At 39.8% G+C, this 25,610-nt stretch overlaps 2 protein-coding genes across 2 annotated transcripts; one reads left to right on the top strand and one right to left on the bottom strand.

Annotated features, from left to right (window-relative positions):
• Window positions 1–6,836: 6,836 nt before the first annotated feature.
• LOC123399642 (DNA repair RAD52-like protein 2, chloroplastic) lies at window positions 6,837–8,379 on the top strand. The gene is made up of 3 exons (XM_045094035.1): window positions 6,837–7,139; window positions 7,350–7,387; window positions 8,114–8,379. Exons 1-3 carry the CDS (start codon window positions 6,847–6,849, stop codon window positions 8,215–8,217), a joined length of 435 nt encoding a protein of 144 aa, XP_044949970.1. The 5' UTR covers window positions 6,837–6,846; the 3' UTR covers window positions 8,218–8,379.
• Window positions 8,380–11,873: 3,494 nt separating this feature from the next.
• Window positions 11,874–12,536, bottom strand: LOC123396860 (protein CONSERVED IN THE GREEN LINEAGE AND DIATOMS 27, chloroplastic-like). Its single transcript, XM_045091653.1, has one exon. It carries the CDS (start codon window positions 12,534–12,536, stop codon window positions 12,018–12,020), a length of 519 nt encoding a protein of 172 aa, XP_044947588.1. The 3' UTR covers window positions 11,874–12,017.
• Window positions 12,537–25,610: the final 13,074 nt, after the last annotated feature.

The following is a 25,610-nucleotide window of genomic DNA, read 5'->3' as shown; positions in this document are numbered from 1 at the left end:
ACTTAATAAAGCCTTAACTTCTGCACCTATTGTCCAACTACCTGATTGGAACTTGCCTTTTGAAATTATGTGTGATGCTAGTGATTAGGCTATTGGTGATGTTCTAGGACAAAGAGTTGAGAAATTAAATGTTATTCATTATGCTAGTAAAACTCTAGACCTTTACCTGAGAAATTATGCGACCACTCAAAAAGAATTCTTAGCACTTGTATTTACTTGTGATAAATTCAGGTCTTACATTGTTGATTCTAAAGTAGTTATTCACACTGATCATGCTGCTATGAAATATCTTATGGAAAATAAATATGCTAAGCCTAGACATATTAGGTGGGTTCTCTTGCTACAAGAATTTGATTTGCATATCATTCATATGAAAGGAGCTGAGAATCCCGTAGCTGATAACTTGTCTAGGTTAGAAAATGTTCTTGATGACCCACTACCAATTGATGATAGCTTTCCTGATGAACAACTAGCTATGGTCAATGTTTCTCATAACACATCATGGTTTGATGATTATGCTAATTACATTGTTGCTAAATACATACCACCTAGTTTCACCTATCAAAAAAAGAAAAAAAATTCTTCTTTGATTTAAGACATTACTTTTGGGATGACCCACATCTTTATAAAGAGGGAGTAGATGGTATTACTAGACGTTGTATACCTGAGCCTGAACAGGAATAAATCCTTCGGAAGTGTCACTCTGAGGCTTATGAAGGACACCATGCGGGAGATAGAACCACACACAAGGTATTGGAGTCTAGATTTTATTGGCCTACTCTTTTCAAAGATGCAGGTAAGTTTGTCCTCTCTTGTGATGAATGTCAAAGAATTGGTAATATTAGTAGACGTCGGGAAATGCCTATGAATTATTCACTTGTTATTGAACCATTTGATGTTTGGGGCTTTGATTATATGGCTCCTTTTCCTTCCTCTAATGGGCATACACATATTTTGGTTGCTATTGATTATGTCATTAAATGGGTAGAATCTATTCCAACCAATAGTGTTGATCATAACAACTCTATTAAGATGCTTAAGGAAGTTATTTTACCATGTTTTGGAGTCCCCAGATATTTAATTACTGGTGGTGGTTCACACTTTATTCATGGTGCTTTCCGTAATTTGCTTTCTAGATATAATGTTAACCATGGAATTGCATCTCCCTATCATCCTCAGTCTAGCGGTCAAGTACAATTAACCAATAGAGAAAGAAAATTAATATTGCAAAAGACTGTCAATAGGTCCTGAAAGAATTGGTCTAAGAAATTAGATGATGGATTGTGGGCCTATAGAACATCTTATAAAAATCCTATGGGTATGTCTCCTTATAAAATGGTTTATGGGAGAGCATGTCATTTACCTCTTGAGTTAGAACATAAATCTTATTGGGAAATTAAAGAACTCAACTATGATTTCAATCTTGCTGGTGAAAAGAGGTTATTTGGTATTAGCTCATTAGATGAATGGAGAACCCAACCTTATGAAAATGCCAAACTATTGAAAGGAAAAGTTAAAAGATGGCATGACAAAAAAATCCAAAAGCAAGAATTCAAGTTGGTGAATATGTTCTATTGTACAATTATCGTCTTATATTTTTTGTAGGAAAACTTCTCTCCAATCATTGAAGAAGTTTATCGGTATAGAGCTATTAAGATCAATAATCCCCAAGGCACTAACCCGAAGGTGGTCAATGGACAAAGAATAAAGCACTATATTTCAGGTACCCCAATTAATGTTGAAACGAATATTATCTAAACCATGACATCGGAGGAGCACATCACGGAGACCTTCGAGAACACTCTGGAACCCTTAAAAGAAAGAGGTATGTGATACTACAAGTAAACAGGCTCACAAAAATCCGCAAAAATATTTTTTGGAAGTTTGGAATATTAGAAAATTTAGGAAACTGAGAAAATCACGGGAAGGCAACCCAACTGTCCACTAGACACCAGGGCGCGCCATGACCCCCTGGTGCGACCTGATGTCTAGTGGTCCCCTCGGGTACCATCCTGGCTCCGTTTTCTTGTGGAACACGTATTTACTTGTATACAAATTCTCTATATATATCTCCTGTCGATTTGACCCCAGTACCATGGAGAAATCCTCTATTCTTGTTTGGTGCTATTTTTCTATCAGAACTATCAAGTCGGTCATCATGGCTTCTCCCTCGTCCAGCCACATAGAAGAAGATGCTTAGCTCATGAAGATGGAATTGAAGGAGGATGAACCCGTAGGAGCTACCAAGGAGAACAAGGGAAGGAAGTCAAGGGGGGTGAATCTCAAGAAGAAGGACAGGCCATGCCACCAAAAGAGAGGACGAAGAAGATTACCTCCAACCCTACTATGAGCATCTCACTCTTATTGAAATCGAAGACTTTAGAGCCTTTGAAACAGTTCGTGTTCAGAATAAATATCTCACTCATGAAAATATTTTGTTAAAGGACCAAGTCAACAAATTTCCCGAGCGTTATTCAACAAATCGAGAACCATTTGAGGCTACATTGTGACACTACCTCATCATCTACACCACCACCTCCATCTTCACCACCAAAGAAGGAGACTTGAGTACACGGGTCTGGACGCTCCCCTTGGCTTGTGCCAAGCTTGGGGAAGATGCCCCGGTATCATATCACCATCACTCTTACTTATCTTTATCCATCTTAGTTTGATCTTTCATTATTTCGTGATTTAGTTAAATGAAAGTTTAGTTCAATATTTTTTCTTCGAGTGCTAGTTTCGTGATCTATCTACAATATATGTAATCGAGTGGGAGTTATATAATAAAGTTTAGTTTGAGTTTTGCTTCTTTACTTTCTTGCTGCAATGAAAATAAAGGAAAATAATGAAAAAGATCATATGCCAATCTTATAGTAAGTAGTGACATCACATAAGGAAAAGTATGAGTGGTAAAATTTGTTGAAGCTTGACAAACATAGCATTGGTCGGTTAAGCAACACATGAAAGAATTAATAAGGAGAGAAAATATTTACATGAAAATACACTACCCTTGATATCTTTTATGATTGTGAGCCCACATTAAGTATAATATGCCAAAACTATTGACAATGGACAAGGAATACAACGTAATGATTTATGCTTGTTCACATTCACATAGAAATTATATTGTTATATATCCTCTAACATGTGGTTCTTGCCCAACACCTTTGCTAGCCAAAACTCCGCACTAATTAGAGATACTACTTGTGCATCCAAAACCTTAAACCCAAATCCATGTTTAAAGAGTCCACCATACCTACCTATGAATTGAGTAAGATCCTTCCAGTAAATTGCCATCAGTGCACAAAGCAATAAAAATTGCTTCTAAACATGTTTGATCATTTAGTGTATGGGAAATTAAGCGTTGTACAAACTTGTGATGGCGATAATAAAAGTGATGAACGGCATAATAAAGGTTGTCATCACAAGTGGCAATATAACGTAGCGTTCCTTTGCAATAAGAGATTTATCATACAACCAAAAAGCGCATGACAACCTCTGCTTCCCTTTGCGAAGGGCCTATCTTTTATCTTTATGTATTTACTTTTGTGCAAGAGTCAAAGTATTTTCCTCTACTTCCTTTATATTCCCTTTAAAAAGCATCATGTGGTGGGGAAAGACCTAAACATATATATCCAGTGAATGTGGGTGATCAGAGTTATTATTGTTGACATCACCCTTGAGGTGAATACATTGGGAGGCCACACTATAAGCCCATGTATTTCTATGTTTCCGGTTGAAACATTTTGCTCATATGTATGCGGTGAGTCTTAGCAATCATAGAAGACTAAATTATGGTTGAATATGTAGACTTGCTTAAAAGCTCCTATATGTGACCGTTCCTGAAAATATAATGAATTGTGTTGCAAAGTTGACTAAAAATATAGTTTGTTACTTTCAATAGACTTTATGCTTCATACTTCGATGTTGTGATGAATTGCTACTTGTTTATAAGAAGCCTTTATGATAAAAGTTATATGATGAAAATGTTGTGATGAAGTATTTTATAAATTTTTATTTGTTGTTATAATAATGAGCATGATGCTGCTATGTATGTATTTCGTTTTTATCGACACCTCTCCCTCAAAGCATGTGATCATGATTTTCTCTGGCGTGCCAGGCCCCCTGGCGCCGCCAGATGTCTAGTGGGCCACCTAGCCCACCTCTGGCGGTCATCTTCTGGTATAAAATCTGTTTCACCCCGAAAAAAATAGAGAGAGGACTTTCGGAATGAAGCGTCGTCGCCTTGAAGCAGAACCTAGGCAGGAGCACTTTTTCCCTCCAATGGAGCAATTCCGCCGGAGGAACTTCTCTCCCGGAGAGGGAAATCGAGGCCATCGTCATCACCATAAACCCTCTCATCTTGGGGAGGCCAATCTTCAGCAGCACCATATCCTCTCAAAACCCTAGTTCGTCTCTTGTACTCAATATTGTACCGGAACCTCGGATTGGTACCTGGGATGTCACTATACTTTTGGTTACATCTTGTAGTTGATGCTTTATGATTTATTAGGTGGAATATCATATGTTCAGATCAATTATGCTATTTAATACATCTCTGATCATGAACATGTTTATCACTTGTGAGTAGTTACGTTTATTCTTGAGGCCACGGGAGAAATCATGTTGCAAGTAGTCATGTGAAGTTAATATTTGTTCGATATTTTAATGATATGAATGTTGTGATTCCCTTAGTGGTGCTATGTGAACGTCGACTACATCACACTTCACCATCTTTGGGCCTAAGGGAATGCAATATGCAATACTAATTAGAGAGTGGGCTGCAAGAGTGACTGATACATCTCGAACGTATCTATAATTTTTTATTGTTCCATGCTATTATATTACCTGTTTTGGATGTCTTATATGCATTTATATGCTATTTTATATTATTTTGGGAAACCTATTAATCTAGAGCCTAGTGTCAGTTTCTGTTTTTCCATGTTTTTGAGTATTGCAGATAAGGAATATTAAACAGAGTCCAAATGGAATAAAATCTCCGGAAATATTTTTCTTCGACGAGAAGACACGCAGCGAACTTGGAGTATGGGGCAGGGAAACTGCCAGGAGGCCACAAGCCTGTAGGGCGTGCCATGGGGAGGTGGTCGCGTCCCCTGGCTTGTGGCCCCCCTGCAGGTCTCCTAACCCTATTCTTCGGCCTATAAATTCCCAAATATTCCTGTATCAAAAAGAGCCATGAAAATACTTTTACGCCCCCGGGAGCCTCTGTTCCCGAGAGATCCAATTTGGGAGACTTTTCCAGTAATCTGTCAGAGAGGGAATTGATCACGGAGAGCATCTACATCAACTCCATTGCCCCTCCGATGATATGTGAGTAGTACAGCACAGACCTACGGGTCCATAGCTCACTACAAGGAATACGGTCTATTGCAACAAAATTTATTTCTACAACAATCTTTCGTGGCAATAAAATGCTATGTTACCACAAACTTTCAGTTCGTGGTAATATGGCCTACATATTGCCACTTTTCAGTTTTGTCGCTCTAAGTACTCCGTTTTGTTGCAATAGAAATCGTGTATTGACACAAACTGGATCACCGTCGTAATATAGCAGTGATATTGCAACAAATAAGTTTCGTTGTGGGAATTAGTCATTTTGTTGCGATAGAGACTTAGATAATGCAACAAAGTAAATCTTCGTGGTAGTATGTTGGCGCATATTGCAACAATTTCGAAGTGAGGCACTAGACATAGACATTGTTGCAAACAAATGGCTTTGTGTTGCGACAAAACATGTATTGGTTGTAATAGGGCGACGTTTTGCCTCACCTTCATTGTGTTGCAATAACTATTATATATTGCGACAAATTGTGCAATCATGGTAATATCTACAGCATGTTGCAACAATCCCCTAGTGTTGCAAAAAAGGAGCAATAGAACATATCTGCATTTTCATCTTAATTATAGACACATAATTAATATTTGGATTTATAGATTTTAAGTGAAGATTTTTGCAAGTTTTAAGGAGGAATTAAAGTATTTATTAATTACATAAATTTTAATTAACCAAAACAATGAACAAAGTTTATAAATGGATATAACACATTTTCTGCTAAAAATACCAATTTTACTTTTCTGATAGGAATGCATATTTTATTTTGGAACTAGGGTGTTTTCTCCCAAACAAGGACTTGTGGGATAGAAATAAAAACAAAGTGGTGCAAGGCTTTTGTTCAACACGGTGCACCTTGTTCTGTTCTGTGCAGCATGGAGTGCTAGCACAGAATATGACTATAGGCCTTCACCAAATATATCAAAATCTACCTTTTCGTGTGCAATGCTACACATGTAGGATATTGCCTTTGTGATATCTGCATAGATTTGTAGTGCTCGACGACAGTGTCGAACTTCGGAAGATAATTTTTTATTGTTGAAACAGTAGTTTTTTCAAGCCTGTCTTTCTACAGTTTGATCTTTCGACCTACTTTTGTGTGTGCTGGTGGTTGGTTTGTTGTTAACATAAATGTCCATTATCACATATTTTGTTTTTGTTTTAGTCCAGTGGTTGCTTTCCTGGATGCATTCATCCAACCACTGTGCCGCTGCTCCGAATCTCGGCTACAGGTTATGGGTATCCGTGTTTGAACTTTGAAGGGTGGGCTATATATCATTCTGAGAAGTTGTTTCTGGCTGGCGGGGCATGTTGACCTCCGCGACGTCGGCCAAGAGTCATGGCACGTAAGATAACATTTTCTTCTAGTTTTCCACGTAGGATATATAGATGGCTGAAGCCAATACTAGACGCAATCACGCGACCACATAGATCGTCAGTTCATCCCACCACCGACCACCTTCCTCCTCCCACCTTCCTCCACTCCGATCTCCATGGAAGCCACCGCCGCCTGCTCCTCGGCCTCCCTCGCGCGGACCCTCGCCTCCTCGCCGCTTCCCCACCACTGCCGCAGCCGCGTGCGCGTGCGGGAGTGGCAGGGGAGGGGGAGGGCGGTGGTGGCCGCGGCGGCCTCCACGGGCAACTACGTGGTGCCGCTAGACGTCGTGCCGTCGGGGATCACGCGCCCGCTCGTCGAGATCCTCCGCGATCTCAACAAGTGCGTCCCGGAGACCATCGTCCTCCCCGCCTCCCGCCGCGCCTCCGCTTCCGACCCCGTCATCCCATGGTACCTCTCCCTCGCTCTCCCTCTCTCTGCTCGAGATCCAGTCGAATGCGTGCTGCCTCGGAGAGATTTACTATGTACGAGGGGTTGGTTGACCGCCCGCGTAACTCAGGCCGATCCACCAACCATAGATAGGCACACGGATCCTTCCTCCCACTCATGGTAACCTCACGCATTCTCCTGATCACTGATGGGTTCCCATTCCTCTGCCAGGTACCACGCCAACTGGATGCTCAGCTTCTACGCCCCCGGTGAGCCTCCCCCCATTTGCTCAACTCTAAAGATGCTCCCATATGGATTGTGATCCGAGTCGAGTGGGTCGATTCATGTTGCTTTGTTTGCTTCGCTCTGTTTATTTATGGTTGCTACTTGTTCCGACTACTTATATATCTAATCTGTTTATTTGAGTGGGACGGCACATAGGCATTGTGCTTGTATATCTAATCTCACCGGTTGATTTCACCTATTGTGTTTCTACTTGAAATGTGATTTCACCTATTGTGTTGTTTCTACTTGAAATGTGATTTCACCTATTGTGTTGTTTCTACTTGAAATGCGATTTCACCTATTGTGTTGTTTCTACTTGAAATGTGATTTCATCTATTGTGTTTCTACTTCAACTTGAAATGTGATTTCACCTATTGTGTTTCTACTTGAAGTGTGATTTCACCTATTGTGTTTCTACTTGAAGTGTGATTTCACCTATTGTGTTTCTACTTGAAGTGTGATATCACCTATTGTGTTTCTACTTGAAATGTGATTTCACCTATTGTGTTCCTACTTGAACTGTGATTTCACCTATTGTGTTCCTACTTGAACTGTGATTTCACCTATTGTGTTCCTACTTGAAGTGTGATTTCACCTATTGTGTTTCTACTTGAAATGTGATTTCACCTATTGTGTTTCTACTTGAAATGTGATCGACGTGCTAACTGTTTGCTCTTTATGGTATTCTTCGATTTGTGCCCTCCTTCCAGGCTGGTGCGGAGAGGTCCGTGATGTTATTTACAATGACAATGGAAATGTGACCGTGGTGTATCGTGTCACGATACGAGGAATAGATGGAGAGGTAACTGACTAACTACTATCTCTTGTTTGTGATGACGGTCAACATATTGCAAAGACTAACATCATACAGTATGAATTAGTTTAATGGATCAATCATGAACTGCCTATTTATAAATCTCTTTTAGTTTAGGATTTAACCTTACAAGGTATACATGGATTGGAAGGGTTATTAAGACTAGGGTTGCTAGGGTTGGGACAAATCTCCTAGAAAATCTCAGATTTAGGAAATTCACATGGTTGGCAGAATGATTGAGTATGTTGGCCTGTAAACTGAGTGACTTGGGTTGCTGGGGTTGGGACAAATAAACTGAATTCAGGAATTCAGATACATTCGTGAGTTCACCCCATATGCTTGTGGCATCCAATGTCAAGTTGCAGGAACCCCTGCCTATCTGTCTCTGCCCATCCAAGGGGTAAATCAATTATTTTCTGTTTCTTCCAGGCATTAGTTTTAACTTGGAACCGACAACATCTGTCATTTCCCAGCTGTGTCTGTATCCAAAGTACAGAGTACATGCTCCCCTGGTCCACCAAACAGATATTGTTTGAGTTTATGAATCTAGTTTGCTGAGTTATATTAATTAAGGTGGAGATAAATGGTATATTCCACTTTCAGCGTGTTAATCAGGCTCATAACCACTCTGTGCAATACAAATCAGCACTAGATGGTCAATAATCCATAACTACAAACTGAAGATCTGAAGTTTTTGTGGAGTGTGGAGTGTGGAGACATTGTAGTATAGTACTCTGATAACATTTACTATTAATGGGTGTATTTATCTTGTGATGTTTCAAACACAGGAATAAGTATTTAAAACTTGTCCAATGTCCGTGTCCATCAAACTTTGATTCAGATCCATCTTTCTGTATGTTGCTATTTTATTTGCCTATCCATTACATCAAATTTATCAGCGTCATCTTAATTAAGCCTTTTCCAGGCTGATCTCGTGGCCGCCAATTTCGACCAACGGCGAGCTCACGGGTAATTTGGAGACCATAAGGGATCTTAGCTCACAAAACGGCTAATTCATCTATACGTTGGTTGATCTATTTGTGTTAGACTGAAGATTATTACTGTGAAGTACCATGAGAATTCAATTTTTTATGGTAAATGTCGTCTTATGTAAAGCTATTATTAAGGCTTGGAAATTATTAGTGTCGACAATCATGCAAATTCAGTCCTCGCATGTTAACCTGCTGTTATTTATTTACATATAGTACTTCATATGGTATATATTTAGTAATTTATTGATATTTTGTTACAAATACAGTTCATGCATTCTCATGCCTTAGCCAATCCATCAATAACATCATGATTTATATACTTGGTATGATAAAATGACAACTATTAGACTAGATTGAACTTCTGTTTACTAGATGTGGTAAATAAATACCATTAATTATTCTTATTGTTGTATGTTCAGCAAAGGACAACTTACTAGCAAAAGTTATAACTAATTTATTTATATCCCATTTTGCTTTCTTTGCAGAACAACTTCTACGTGCGGATTCTAAAGGTAGCCACCACAAGGATAAACAGAGAAAGCAAGGAGCTATTCAGCATGTAGGAACTACAAATCATATAGATATATTTCAACTAGTTTGGGACATATGTATTTTTTTATAGACGATGTGTACAATTGAGTATGTAAAATACCACTGCTTTTAGTAAAACAAAGTTATTATTTTGCGCGATGCCATAATTTTTTTTGAATATTTTCTCATATGTAAATGAGAGTCAAATTGCTTTCTATTCGTCTCAATGGTGTTTGAGGCGGTCCGTGAGGAGACGTTCCAAGGACGCTGCGACTCTGAAATCCGCTAGAGATGATTTATTGCGCCTCTAGCATCTACATTGAGCGCCTCTACATGGCTATTTTGTTGTAGTGATGACGGCGCTTTCTTGACCTGCTAGCGGAGACGACATTTGGTGCTTCCTCGATCTGACAGCTGCGACGGCGTCTTCGCGCTTCCTTGATTTGTGATGATATTTCCTCGACCCAACAGCAATGACAACATGTTGCCGGTTTCCCAATCTGCCACCGGAGTCGGCATGACGGCGCTTTCTCGACCTGCTAGCGGCGACGACATCTTGGCGGTTCCTTGATCCGCCAGCGGAGAGGGCAAGACGATGCTTCAGCGACCCACTAGCGTCGACATCCTCCGCATCCCCTGATTCCGCCGTTGATGAGGCATCGGCTAGAACGTGTGGGTTCTTCGTCGATCCGGCATTTGTCAATCCACCATCGGAGAGGTCTTGCTGCAGCCGCGTGGTAGGAAACCTTCTTCTTCTTCTCCAATTTCCTCCAAAATGCGTCGGACCAATAAGTATAACCTAGTAGGGACGAATGATAGTGCTGCAGCTACTAGGGACGAATGGCACCAATCCTTTTGTTAATTTACATAGTTGAATCTATGGTTATCGTAAAAACAAATAGAACATGATTATATTGGACCTACTCTAGCGCGGAGGAACCCTCCGTGCACTGTCCGATAAGATGAAACATGTTGAGATCACCCCATCTCACCACAGAAATGTGGGATCGAAAGTGATATAGATCGACCGTTTGATCAATCCATCCCATTTGTAGTGATGTTTCAAGGCAATAGTATAACCTAGTAGTTTTAAAGTGAGGGTTGCATTAGGTTTCTCCGAGCCATAGTTTAAAACCGATCAAATTTTTGTTGCTTTGATGAACAATTCACCAAAGCACAATTATTTGACATATCTCAAGTTTTTTTTCATGATAACTAGGGAGTAACCAAATATACACAATTATAGATCCGTGATGAAAAAAGCGTTTCTAACATAAAAAATCTCAAAACTAATTTGTTCTTGTTGTTAATTTAAATAGTTGAATATTTATGATTTTCATTTAAACAAAAGTGACATAATTATGTTGGACTGACTAGCGCGGTGGAACCCTTCACGGATTGTCTTCGAGCTCCTCATCCTGGCGGCGGTGCTCCGCCTCCTCGTGCAAGCTCCATTCGGCAATGGCGGCGTCGACCGCGTCGACATCGTCGCCCGCGTCGACATCGTCGCCCGCGTATTCTTCGGGCCCGAGGACGCCTCGTGTCGGCGGTCGTACTCGTTCGTCTCGCAAACCCGTGGCGGCGGGGGGATAGGGTTTCGATCCGCATCTGCCTCGTAAACCCGTAAATATACAGCTTTGAGGCTGAGGTTCGCGGGCCATGGTAAAAAAAATATGGGTTGGACGAGCATATGGGCTCTGTTCTGTCCAGAAAATTGAATTGAGCCCGTATACACGCAGGAATTATACGGGTTCGTACGTTATACCATGTCGCCCCTCCATGATTCTCGGATTTGGTGTTTTTTTCACAACGATATAACTTTTGACAAAAAATAGTATTCCTTGTGTCTCAACATAGATTTCTTAACCCTAAAAAAATAGGTTTCTCAGATTTATCAAAATATGGATGTAGGTGAACTAGAACATTCCCTCTAAAAATAATTACTTTTTCAAAACAATAAAATTACTTTACCACCACTTAATTTAGGTGTAGTGTAGTTTGCGCCAAAAAAATTTAGCTTCCGCTAAAAGTTCCCACCAAAAAAATAGCCTATATTTAACCCTCCCGCTAAATACCTCCCTAAAAGATTATTACCCCGATTATTATTCTAAACCGCGTCTTACTTGGCGATTGGATCTGAGCTCTCCTCCGACGGCGTCATGACGGCGTCAACACAGCGAACCACGTCGGAGTCAACTGCAGGGGGAATGTCTCAGGTTGTTCTTTCCCCCGATCTCCTCCCATTCAAGAACAGAAATTCTCCACCACCAGCGACAGCTAGCGCGTGCGGTTCCCGACGTAGGCCCAGCCGAGGTACATCCGCACGACGGCGAGCGTGACGGCGAGGATGCCGGAGCCGGTGGCCCCGAGCGCGAGGTGCAGGGCGTCGCCGCCGGCGCCCCCGCGGCCGCCGAAGGCCGCGATGGGGAGGCCGATGAAGAGCGCGAAGGCGGCCCCCATGAAGGCGAGGCTGGAGCAGTAGAGCACCAGGTCCCCCGCCGCCCAGGAGAAGGGTAGTGACGCGGCCAGCGCGTCGTACTCGTTCACGGGCCGCTGCTTCGGGGGCACCGGGCACCAGTCCGTCCCCGCCGAGCTGCCATTCCGCGATGGCGACACCGCCTGCGCCTTCGCGGTCGTGAGGCGCCTCCGCGGCCAGCGTCGGGGCCCGGTGAGGCTCGGGGCGGGGTTCGGGAGGAGCGGGAGGAGGCGGGGGCGTGGAGGGAGGGCGAGGCTCGGGGCGGGGTTCGGGAGGAGCGGGAGGACGCGGGGGGCGTGGAGGGAGGGCGAGGCGGCCATGGGGAAGGAGGGGAGATGCAGTGCAGGTAACTGACTAACTATTATCTCTTGTTTGTGATGACGGTCAACATATTGCAAAGACTAACATCATACAGTATGAATTAGTTTAATGGATCAATCATGAACTGCCTATTTATAAATATCTTTTAGGATTTAGCCTTGCAAGGTATACATGGATTGGAAGGGTTATTAAGACTAGGGTTGCTGGGGTTGGGACAAATCTCCTAGAAAATCTCAGATTTAGGAAATTCACTTGGTTGGCAGAATGATTGAGTATGTTGGCATGTAAACTGAATGACTTGGGTTGCTGGGGTTGGGACAAATAAACTGAATTCAGGAATTCAGATATATTTGTGAGTTCACCCCATATGCTTGTGGCATCCAATGTCAAGTTGCAGGAGCCCCTGCCTATATGTCTCTGCCCATCCAAGGGGTAAATCAATTATTTTCTATTTCTGCCAGGCATTAGTTTTAAGTTGGAACCGACAGCATCTGTCATTTCCCAGCTGTGTCTGTATCCAAAGTACAGAGTACATGCTCCCCTGGTCCACCAAACAGATGTTGTTTGAGTTTATGAATCCAGTTTGCTGAGTTATATTAATTAAGGAGGAGATAAATGGTATATTCCACTTTCAGCGTGTTAATCAGGCTCATAACCACTATGTGCAATACAAATCAGCACTAGATGGTCAATAATCCATAACTACAAACTGAAGATCTGATGTTTCTGTGGAGTGTGGAGTGTGGAGACATTGTAGTATAGTACTCGGATAACATTTACTATCAATGGGTGTATTTATCTTGTGATGTTACACAATGCCAGGATTGTTCTGGAAGATAGTGGAAAAGGCATCGATTACTATAGACTGTAGAAGTATAGATATTTATATACACGAAACAAAAGGATTGTTTGTAGTACGTCTTAATCAGGCGGACGTAGTGTCAATGTGGATTGCTCTGTAGATTACGCAAGCTAGCATCTAGGATCTAATGACATGTGTGCACTAGAAGAATGGCCATCCCATGCTCGCCGCAACCGTGCTCAACTACAGGATGGTACTTGCTTTAGTTTATATTTGTGTCATCATTTCTAACAATCTACTACCGAGTAATACAATAGTTCTTCTATGATGTGGGATGTAGAAGCTGGTGGACAAAAGAAGAAAGGGTGAGGTGTTCTAAAAGGTTTTAAAGCATCTAAGAAGCGTTTTGCCAATGGATCTGCAAAGCTAAATATTGCATTCACTGAAAAATTAGGTGGTACAGTAGGAATGAACTATCGTTCATTCAAGGATGACGTGGTAGTCATAATGAAAAGAAAGTTACCACTCATTGGAGTAAGGAGGTGGTCGGACATTCACCCTGCCATACATCGACTCATTGTTGCAGATATGATAGTGCGTACAATCTTTTTCACATGTGTTATCTTACTTTACTATCTATAATGTAGTGCTTATGTATGTTCATTTGTTGTATGCTTTACAGGATAGATAGGATCTGTAAGATACACCTGACACAGAAGAAAAGGTACTCACAATTGTGAAAGAGCGGTACAGAGGCTGGCGATCAATTCTAAGCTCCACTTACAAGGCATACAAAACAGATGCAGCTAGATTGGCTAATCTACCGGAAGATTTACAACTAGAAGAATGGGAATGGATGATTGAGTACTTTGGCACTGATTTAAAATTCCAGGTTATCTCTAAGAACACAATTTGTCTAGTATGTACTAAGATGAAATGGCTTGTTTGACTCGTTATATTTGGTTTTCATGAATTGATAGGAACGCAGCCAAAAGAACACCGATAACCGTAAGAAACAAAAGACAAAACTAGAGATAACCGTAAGAAAAAGAAGAGCGTGCTGAAAGGGAAAGATTGTTGGAAGCAGAGCGAACATCAAGATTGAAATTTGAAAAAAACATGATGGCAAAGTTTGCAGAATTCAGCAAACAGATGGGAACCCAACAGGTGATTACATGCATATGCTTCAAACCTCTTAATATTTATGTTGATTACTTGCATTGTTAAAAGTGCACTTCTATTTACAGGTGTTTACGAACAGGATTGACAAAGAAAATAGTAATCCAAACTGCCAAAATACTCTTTTACAGAGACCTAGTCCTAATAAGGCTGCAGGTGCAAGGCCAACTGTTATTTCTTCAAATGCGCTCAAACATGCTTCAACAAGAAATTCTCGAATGTTTAAAGCAATTGTAAGTCACAACTTTGCTTTCTCTTCATTTTCAACTGCATTTTATATGTCATCGACCTTCATAATTATCTAGCTTCTTCTTCTTTTTTACCATGTGTTGTTGTTGCATCGAGTCACAACTTGAACAAAAACCGAATATGTGCTAGGTAGGACATGAACTTAACTAAAATTATACACCGAGTCACAACTTAAATCAATAGTGGAAGCCATACACTCTAGGGGACCACTCTCAGGAACGCGGTAACCCGAGCACCTTGGCTACTGGCCACATGGAAACTGGGACGCAGCTGTAGCATCAACCTTTTTTTCTGTAGTTTGTCTATCTGGCGCAGTTACATGTGTAGGGTGGTCTCCTAAGTTCTGGAGTAAATATTCTTAGTCTTCCACCATTAGAAAATATAACCACACATGCCCTGCTATTTGGTACACGCAAATAAATATACAGTGTGATATATATAGGTAACTACTAATTGTATTTTGCCAGATTGATTAATCAATACATCTGTCTCCACGGTTCACATATAGTTGCAAATAAGATCTTGCAATATCTAAACATTACTTCACTGTGCAAGGAATTATATCAATTCATGGAGATTCTGCTCATTGTCTTACCTCGAAGATGCATGAAGAAATAGGATTCCCAATCTTCATAGAAATTAATGGTTACTTCAAGTCAACACCTTAATCAGGAATTAAATAGATAGTCAGGGCAGAAAGAAGACGTCGGAATTTTAATCATGGTCCACTAAAAAAGCATGTGAAAATAGGAATTTCAGGATCAAAATATACTTATTAAAATTCATATATTTATCCTAACCTCGTCGGAAGAGATTCGGATTCAACAAGTAAGAAGCGAGAGGAATCAGATGAAGGAGTGCTAGACGGGGCTTTTTTAGGGAGAGGTGTACGTACAGTTTTTTGTTTGACAAAAGAGGTAGGTACAGCTATTCGTACATGGAGTCATGCTACATGTGTACGTACAGTTTTTAGGGAGAGGTGTACGTACAGTTTAGTTCAAGTTTGAGCCTTGTCATGTGTATTTTGAGTCTTTTTTCCACCATGAGAGTAACATAAATTGTGGGGTTAAGATTTATCAATTATATAGATCAATGGTGTAATTAATTTTAGCGATATGGATTATTGTGGAGAGTTGTATGGTGCATCCAATTAGTAAATAGGAGATTTTGCATTATTGCAGTACCATCGATATGATTTTTGAGGTATGTTATACTAGGCTCATTAACTGGATTTTTTTTTCTTGATTGCAGCGTTCAAATAACTAGCTGGACTAGACTCGAGATGACGGAGGATCCAAAAAACTACCTGGACTAGACTCGAGACCACGCACAATTTAGTCTATGGCTGGGCTAGTTTCATTTGATGGTTTGCTATGAGAATTATGAGTTTTATGAATCTATTATATGTACGGTTTTGAATAGTGTAATTGAATGCCATATTTTTTTGTGGTTGGAATAGGCTATTACCATGACCTATTTTTGGTTGCCACATGTTTGCACAACGAAAAATATAGTGTTGCAATAGAGCACTTTATATTGTCACAATAGCTGTGGCACCACAATTTTTCCCCATGATGCAATAACTGTGTGGCGCGACAAAAGCAAGTTTTGTTGAAATAGAGTATCACCACGAAAAGTTTACATTGTCGCGGTAGCTTCTCGCTACAGACATGTTGACGTTGCGATAACTATTTGGTGCCACCAAGCTAAGTTTTGTTGAAATACAGTATCACCACGAAATGTGTAAATTGTCGCAATAGTTTCTCGCTGCAAACATTTCATCCGCTGTGATACCTTTTTATCACCACCAACATGATTTTGTTCCAATTTCCTGTTATGACGAATGGAATATTTGTTGGGACACGTTAATGCCACAAGTGTAGTGGTTCGTGGCAAAATTCCTAATGCCACGAAAATAAGGACTGTTGCCATAGATTGTTGCCACAATTTACTATTGCCACGAAAGAGTATGCGCCACGAAATGATCGTCGTTGTTATAGGTTCTTGCCACAAATGTCTATCGCCACGGACTATTAGGCGCGACGCTTTGTGGCATGTTGCATTAAAGCTATCTCCACAAATCAAATTGTGGCATCACGTGAGTATTGCGACGGGTGAACATGTGGCAACTTCTCGCAATGGATGTTGCAATAGATCACTTTATTGCCACGATTGATTTTTTGTGGCGATAACCCTATTACCATGCGTCCAGTCGCAACGGCTACCAACGAATGTCGATTTATGGCAATAGGTACTTATCGCCACAAATCGTCATGTATTGCGACGAACGATTTCGTTGCAATAGACCAAAATCTTCGTAGTGGCTAGTAGCTAGATGGATTCTTCTCTCTCGTTGATCTTCAATACCATGTTCTTCATGATCTTCATGGAGATCTATCTGATGTAATACTCTTTTGTGGTGTGTTTGTCGAGATCCAATTGTGAGTTTATGTTCATATTATCCATGAATATTATTTGAGTCTCTTCTGAATTCTTATATGCATGATTTCATATCTTTGCAAGTCTCTTCGCATTGTTTGTTTGGTTTAGCCAACTAGATTGGTAATTCTTGCAACGGGAGAAGTGCTTAGTTTTGGGTTCAATCTCGTGGTGTCCTCACCCAGTGACATAGTAGGGGTAGCGAGGCACGTATTGTATTGTTGCCATCAAGGTTAAAAGATGGGGTTTTCATCATATTGCATGAGTTTATCCCTCTACATCATGTCATCTTACTTAATGCGTTACTCTGTTCTTCATGAACTTAATACTCTAGATGCAGGCAGGTTTCAGTCGATGTGTGGAGTAATACTAGTAGATGCAGAATTGTTTCGGTCTAGCTGACACGGACGTGATGCCTATATGCATAATCATTGCCTTGGATATCTTCATAATTATTCGGTTTTCTATCAATTTCTCGACAATAATTTGTTCACCCATCGTATTATTTTCCTTTATGAGAAAAGCCTTTAGTGAAACCTATGGCCCCGGGTCTATTTTCCATATGATATTTTCAGATCTATAAACCAAACATATATTCCTGCAATTTATTTACTTTTGTTTCTGTAATATTTTATATCTATCGCTATTGGATCCCATCCTTGCAAAGAACTCTGAATGCATTGACAACCCCTTTATAGCGTTGGGTGCAAGTGTTTGATTATTTGTGTAGGTACTACTATTGGAGCCTTGCTTGTTCCTCCTACTGGATTGATACCTTGGTTCTCAACAAACTTAGGGAAATACTTATCTACTTCGCTGCATCACCCTTTCCTCTTCAGGGGAAAACCAATGCAAGCTCAAGAGGTAGCAAGAAGGATTTCTGGCGCCATTGCCGGGGAGGATACATAACAAGATCAAGCCCACCAAGTACCCATCACAAACTCATCTCTTGCATTTACATTATTTGCCTCTCGTTTTCCTCTCCCCCACTTCAGCAATTTTCTGTTTTATTCGCCTTTTTCTCGTCGGATCTCTTTTTGTCTACTTGTGTTACCATGTGCCTTCTATTTGCTTGCATCTTTGCTTGCTAAAAATCTATTGATATGGATTCTCATTCACTTTCTAATCTTTTCAAGAGATCCAATTATGATGAACCAGTTGCTAGTGAGTTGAGTGTACTTGATTATCTCCATGATGTTTTCCTTAAGATTCGTGAATCTGAAAATTGTGATCAAATGATTCATGATGTTTCCTTGAATGAAAAGCATGATTGCAATGATATTTTTATGAATTCTATTAATATCAATTGTGCTAATTATATGCGAACCCACAAGCTTGGGGATGCTATATTTGATGTGGTTGCCATGACCACTACTTATTCCAATGATCATGATTGGGGTGATAATGCTTCTTGTGATCTTGATAATTTATTTAGTACTCTTGATGAATATGATATCGAAAGTGGGTTTGGAAGAGTATAAACTTTAGGTAAAAATAATCCCACATATTTGGAGAGTGTTCAATCTTATGAATTTTTTGATAAATGTGGGTTTGGAGAGGTCATCACTTTAGTTAATGTTAATCCATCTACCTTGGAAGATTGTAAGACTTTTATGCATGTGGATGATGAAAATAATGCTTTATGTGATAGCTATATTGTTGAGTTTATTCATGATACTCTTGAAAATTACTATGAGATAGGAACATATGCGTTTACATATTGCAATAATATCATGTTTGTTCTCTATGTGTTGGAAATTTTGAAGTTATACTTGTTTTCCCTTCCTATGCTAATTGATTCTTGTTCCCATAATTTGTTTGCTCACAAAATACCTGTGCATAGGAAGTGGGTTAGACTTAAATATTCTTCCCATGTGATTCATTATGCTCTATTTATGTTTTAGTTCTTTGCCTTTATGCGACCATCATTGAAATCGTTATGCCTAGCTAGAGGCATTAAACAATAGTGCTTGGGAGGCAACCCAATTTTTATTTTATGATTTTGTTTATGTTTTTAAGTCTTGCACACATTATTACCTATGTAATAATTTTGCATCCTTGTTTTAATTAGTTTTTGGTCCAACTAAGACCTTTGGGATAGTCTATGGTGTTTGCAAGTTGATTTTGCTGAAATACAGAAACTTTCGCTCTCAGTGCAGGAATTTTGTAAAATCGCTGGAACTTGCTTTCGATCTGCATTTTTTACATAAGATTGATTTACAAATTTCCTTGAGTTTTCTAATTTTCCAGAATTTGTTTAGTTACATAAGTATTCGAAGTAAACAGATTGCTACATACTATTCTGTTTTTGACAAATTCTATTTTCTTTGTGTTGTTTGCTTATTTTCATGAATCTATGGGTTTGTATCGGGAGGTATGAACCATGAATAAGTTGTAATACAGTAAATATTACATCAATATAAATAAATATTGAGTTCACCACAGTACCTAAAGTGTTGATTTATTTTACTTATACTAACGGATCTCATGAGTTTTCTGTTGAGTTTTGTGTTGTGAAGTTTTCAAGTTTTGGGTAAAGATTTGATGGACTACAGAATAAGGAGTGGCAAGAGCCTAAGCTTGGGGATGCCCAAGGAACCACAAGTCATATTCAAGGATACCAAAGATCCTAAGCTTGGGGATGCCCCAGAAGGCATCCCCTCTTTTGTCTTAAATCCATCGGTAAATTTACTTGAGGCTATATTTTTATTCACCACATGATATGTGTTTTGCTTGGAGCGTCTTGTATGATATGAGTCTTTACTTTTTAGTTTGCCACAATCATACTTTCTGCACACATCTTTTGAGATAGAGATACACACTGAATCATGAATTTATTAGAATACTCTTTATGATTCACTTATATCTTTTGAGCTAGGCACTGTTGCTCTACTACTTCACTTATATCTTTGAGAGCACGGCGGTGTTGTGTTTTGTAGAAATTATTAAATTCTCGTACCTCACTTATATTATTTTGAGATTTCTTTAAATAGCATGGTAATTGGTTTAGGTTATTAATTTAGTCCAAATATAATGGGCATCAAAGAGGGATATAATAAAAACTTTCATATTAAGTGCGTTGAATATGATGAGAAATTTGATTCCTTGCATATAGTGTTGAGATATGAAGATGGTAATATGAGAGTCATGCTAGTAAGTAATTGTGAATTAGAAAAAATACTTGTGTTAAAGCTTGTGATTCCCATAGCATGCACGTATGGTGAACCGTAATGTGATGAAGTCAGAGCATGATTTGATTAATGATTGTCAACCTTTGTGTGAAGGTCGGGATCGCGCGATGGTTAACTCCTACCAACCCTTCCCCTAGGAGCATGCGTATAATACTTTGCTTCAATAACTAATTGTCTTTTGCAATAAGTATGTGAATTCTTTATGACTAATGTTGAGTTCATGGATTATACTCACTCTCATCCTTCCATCTTTGCTAGCCTCTCTAGTACAACACAACTTTCACCGATACGTTAAACCCACCTTCCTCAAAAGAGCCACCATATACTTTCCTCAAAACAGCCACCATGCCTACCTATTATGGTATTTTCATAGCGATTCCAAGATATATTGCCATGCAACACCACTGTCCCATTTTTATGACATGCACTATCACTTCCATATTGCTTATAGAGTCATACTTTGTTCTAGCTATTGAGTTGTAATCTTTGAGTTGTAAGTAAATAAAAGTGTGATGATTTGCATTATTAAAGCATTGTCCCATGTGAGAAAAGGATGATGGAAGCTATGATTCCCTCACAAGTTGGGATGAGTATCCGAAATTTACAAAAAAAAATTAGGCCGGCGAAGCCCATAAAAAATAAAAGAGGCCAAAGAAGCCCACCAAAAAAAGAAAAAAAGAGAAGAAAAATGAAAAATGAGAGAAAGAGAGAACGGACAATGCTACTATCTTTTTCCACACTTGTGCTTCAAAGTAGCACCATGTTGTTCATAGAGAGTCTCCTATTTTGTCACTTTCTTATAACTAGTGGAATTACATCTATTGCATAACCACTTAGTTTTCTTTTTGATCTTTCATACACTTATAGCTCTAGTGAATTTGTTGCATGACAATCCCTACTCACTCACATTAATATCTATTGATGGGCATCTCCATAGCCCGTTGATATGCCTAGTTGATCTGAGACTACCTTCTCCTCTTTCTTTTGCAACCTCCACCACACTCTATTCCACCTATAGTGCTATATCCATGGCTCACGCTCATGTATTGCGTGATATTTGAAAAGGTTTGAGAACATAAAAATTGTGAAACAATTGCTTGATTTTCATCGGGTTTGTGCATGATTTAGATACTTTGTGTGGTGAAGATGGAGCATAGCCAGACCATATGATTTTGTACGGATAACTTTCTAAGACCATGCTATTTCAAAAGGAAGCAATTAACTTATTAGTATGCTTGAAGTATTATTGTTTTTATGTCAATATTAGACTTTTGTTTTGAGTCTTATGGATGTGAATATTCATGCCAAAATAGAGAATATTACATGGATAAATATGTTAGGTAGCATTCCACATCAAAAATTCTGTTTTTATCATTTACCTACACTAGGACGACGAAGAATTAAGCTTGGGGATGCTTGATACGTCTCCAACATTTCTATAGTTTTTGATTGTTCCATGCTATTATATTATCTGTTTTGGATGTTTTATATGCATTTATATGTTGTTTTTTATTATTTTTGGTACTAACCTTTTAATCTAGAGCCTAGTGCCAGTTTCTGTTTTTCCATGTTTTTGAGCATTGCAGATAAGGAATATTAAACGGAGTCCAAAAAGAATAAAATCTACGGAAATATTTTTCTTGGACCAGAAGACACGCAGCATACTTGGAGTAGGGGGCAAGGAAACTCCCGGGAGGCCACAAGCCTGCAGGGCACGCCCTGGGGTTGGCCGCATCCCCTTGGCTTGTGGCCCCCATTTAGGTCTCTTAACCCTATTCTTCGGCCTATAAATTCCCAAATATTCCCGTATCGCCAAAAAGAGCCACGTAAATACTTTTACGCCGCTGGGAGCCTGTGTACCCGAGAGATCCAATCTGGGAGCCTTTTCTGGTAATCTGCAGGAGACAGAATTGATCATGGAGGGCATCTACATCAAGTCCATTGCCCCTCCGATGATGTGTGAGTACTTCACCACACACCTATGGGTCCATAGCTAGTAGCTATATGGCTTCTTCTTCTCTCTTTGATCTTCAATACCATGTTCTTTATGATCTTCATGGAGATCTATCCAATGTAATACTCTTTTGCAGTGTGTTTGTCGAGATCCGATGAATTGTTTGTTTATGTTCAGATTATCCATGAATGTTATTTGTGTCTCTTCTAAATTCTTACATGCATGATTTCTTATGTTTGCAAGTATCTTCGAATTATTTGTTTGGTTTGGCCAACTATATTGGTAATTCTTGCAACGGTAGAAGTGCCTATTTTTGGTTCAATCTTGCGGTGTCCTCACCCAGTGACATAGTAGGGGTAGCGAGGCGCGTATTGTATTGTTGCCATCAAGGATAAAAAGATGGGGTTTTCATAATATTATTTGAGTTTATCCCTCTATATCATGTCATCTTACTTAATGCGTTACTCTGTACTTCATGAACTTAATACTCTAGATGCAGGCAAGGGCGGTTGATGTGTGGAGTAATAGTAGTAGATGCACAATCATTTCGGTCTACTTGACACAGACGTCATGCCTATATGCATAATCATTGCCTTGTATATCTTCATAATTATTCGCTTTTCTATCAATTGCTTGATAGTAATTTGTTCACCCACCGTATTATTTTCCTTTATGACAGAAGCCTCTAGTGAAACCAATGGCCCCCGGGTCTATTTTCCATATTATATTTTTAGATCTATAAACCAAAAATACCAAAAATATATTCCTGCAATTTATTTACTTTTTATTCCACAATATTTTATATCTATCTCTATTAGATCTCATCCTTGCAAATAACTCTGAAGGGATTGACAACCCCTTTATAGCGTTGGGCGCAAGTGATTGATTATTTGTGTAGGTACTACTGTTGGAGCCTTGCTTGTTCCTCCTACTGGATTGATACATTGGTTCTCAACAAACTGACAGAAATACTTATCCACTTTGCTGCATCACCCTTTCCTCTTCAAGGGAAAACCAACGCAAGCTCAATAGGTAGCACTAATAGAAACTTAAACCCCAGTCTAGGCACTACTCCGTAAGGGGCTAATTTGGATCCCTATGTTTAATGTTATGGTTAGAATTTATTCTTTATACTTTTCCCATAGTTCTGGATGCTGGCGGGGAGGGTTAATCATAAGTGGGAGGTTTTTTCAAGCAAGAACAGCTCCCAAGCACCGGCCCACCCACAAATTGAATTATCAAAATACCGAACACGGATTAACCTAACATGGCGAAAGTGACTAGATGAAATTCACGTGTGTCCTCAAGAACACTTCTCCTATTATAAGAAATTGTTCTGGCTTGTCCTTTGCCACAAAAGGATTTGGCTACCTTGCTGCATCTATTGTTACTATTGCTACTTGTCACTTGTTATAATTAACTTGCTACCAAACAACTTGTTACCGCTATTTGAGTGCTTGCAGAAGTTACCTTGCTAAAAATTGCTTGTCATTTCCTTCCGCTCCTCGTTGGGTTCGACACTCATACTTTTCGAAAGTACTACGATCGACCCCCTGTACTTGTGGTTCATCACCATCCCACATGAACTTTAACCATTAGGAAAGTGGTGGTCTTAGTGGGTCGCTCCAAAAAGTTAACTATATAAATACGTTTTAGACATGCCCCACAAAGGCTACTTTAAGAGTCTTGCTCCACAAAAGGGCCATGATGTTAACACCAAAGAAGGTACAAAAGCCCATGAGTGCAAGTTGATGAACGGAAAGTAAATTATATGCAAGGGTCTCAACAAGGATGACATTCTCAATGGATAATTCCGGAGAGATTACCACCTTGTCAAGACCCAATACATTTGAAATCGCATCATCACCAAAGGAGACTTGAGTGTCCATAGATTTATCATGATATGAACGTACACCACCACGTCCTTGCTTCTGGTCATATGATTTGTTGCTCCACTATCAAGCAACATGACACTCCCTCGGAAGCAAACTCCTACAAGGGATGAATGCTTGGATTTAGGTACCCATTCTTTGATGGGTCATTTCGTGTTAGTAACAAGGGTCTTGGCAACCCAAATAGACCATTCAATGTAATGATATGAAGAACCAACAAATTTGGCAAAAACATTTCCATCACTAGCACAATATAACACATAACAGGGATTAAAGTCGCCGCCATCGCTGGATGAGTTTTTTTACTTTTTGGCATTAGCACCCTCAACATTGTCCTTCTTCTTCTCATGAGTATCCTCCCTGGCTTTGACAAAGGTTTCCTTGAGTGGCAGAGGTTGCTTGGTCTTGACTTTCTTGTTCTTATTGGATTTGGGTGCAAACCCAATTCCTTCCTTTGCAACCACTTCCTTCTGATTGCTCAAAAGGTCATTAAGGTTCTATTCACCTTGGATGCATGTCACAAGGACTTCCTCAAGTTGCTCTTTCAACTTGGCATTCTCCTCCACAAGATGCACATGCTCACGACAAGGGTTAGTAGCATTGGCGTTATCAATGAGCACGACACAAGAACACATGGATATTTCCTTAGTAACTTTTACTTGGAATTTAACACGAGACTCTCTTAGAGAAGCATGAGAAATCTTCAAAGCCTTGTGATCCTTGTCAATTGTGGCAAACTCTTCATTGAGTATATCATGGTCAAACCCAAGTGCAACCTTTTCAGATTGGAGAACGCGAGAAAGAACAAGAGCATGATCGTGATCTTTTTGTAATGTAGCAATGTCATCGTTGTGTGACTCCTTAAGAGTCAAACGAAGACCTCACTCTTCCTCAAGAGCAATGGAAAGATCCGCTATCTCATCGGCATAGCCACGACTATGTCCCTCTAATTGAGAGATGGTCTCTTCATGAGACTCTGTGAGATCACTAGCCTCACCTAGTTGTTCCAAGAGAGCAACAAAATTCTTCCTGGTCTCACCCTTGATTTTTCTTATGAATTTATCATAGGAATTTTCCTCAACTTTTACCTCGTCTTTTTACATCTCCACTATCCATAGAACAAGGGGTAGTGGAAATTGTAGTTTTGATGTTGGAGGTTACCTTATTTGATTCCTTGGCCATAAGGGCACATGGAAATACGGTTCTCGTTGGGGGCTCGAAGAGAGACAACTTGCTTGTAGAGGAGGTGTGGGGACCCCGACTCATAAGTCATGATCATCGAATGCACATGTACAGTGATCCCACAGATCAATGCTCACTGAACACAAAGAAGCTGAAATACAAGTGCCTTACATGTCAAGCATCTT

This window comes from Hordeum vulgare, chromosome 5H (genome assembly GCF_904849725.1).
Source record: "Hordeum vulgare subsp. vulgare chromosome 5H, MorexV3_pseudomolecules_assembly, whole genome shotgun sequence".
NCBI lineage: Eukaryota > Viridiplantae > Streptophyta > Magnoliopsida > Poales > Poaceae > Hordeum > Hordeum vulgare.
This window is presented reverse-complemented; position numbering and strand designations above follow the sequence as displayed.

Bases quoted from the DNA above. Each gene is read 5' to 3' on its own strand.
- LOC123399642 (XM_045094035.1), top strand. From the start codon at position 6,847: ATGGAAGCCACCGCCGCCTGCTCCTCGGCCTCCCTCGCGCGGACCCTC. The intron at 7,140-7,349 runs GTACCTCTCCCT...TTCCTCTGCCAG, and splicing joins TCCGACCCCGTCATCCCATG to GTACCACGCCAACTGGATGC. The intron at 7,388-8,113 runs GTGAGCCTCCCC...CCCTCCTTCCAG, and splicing joins GCTCAGCTTCTACGCCCCCG to GCTGGTGCGGAGAGGTCCGT.
- LOC123396860 (XM_045091653.1), bottom strand. From the start codon at position 12,536: ATGGCCGCCTCGCCCTCCCTCCACGCCCCCCGCGTCCTCCCGCTCCTC.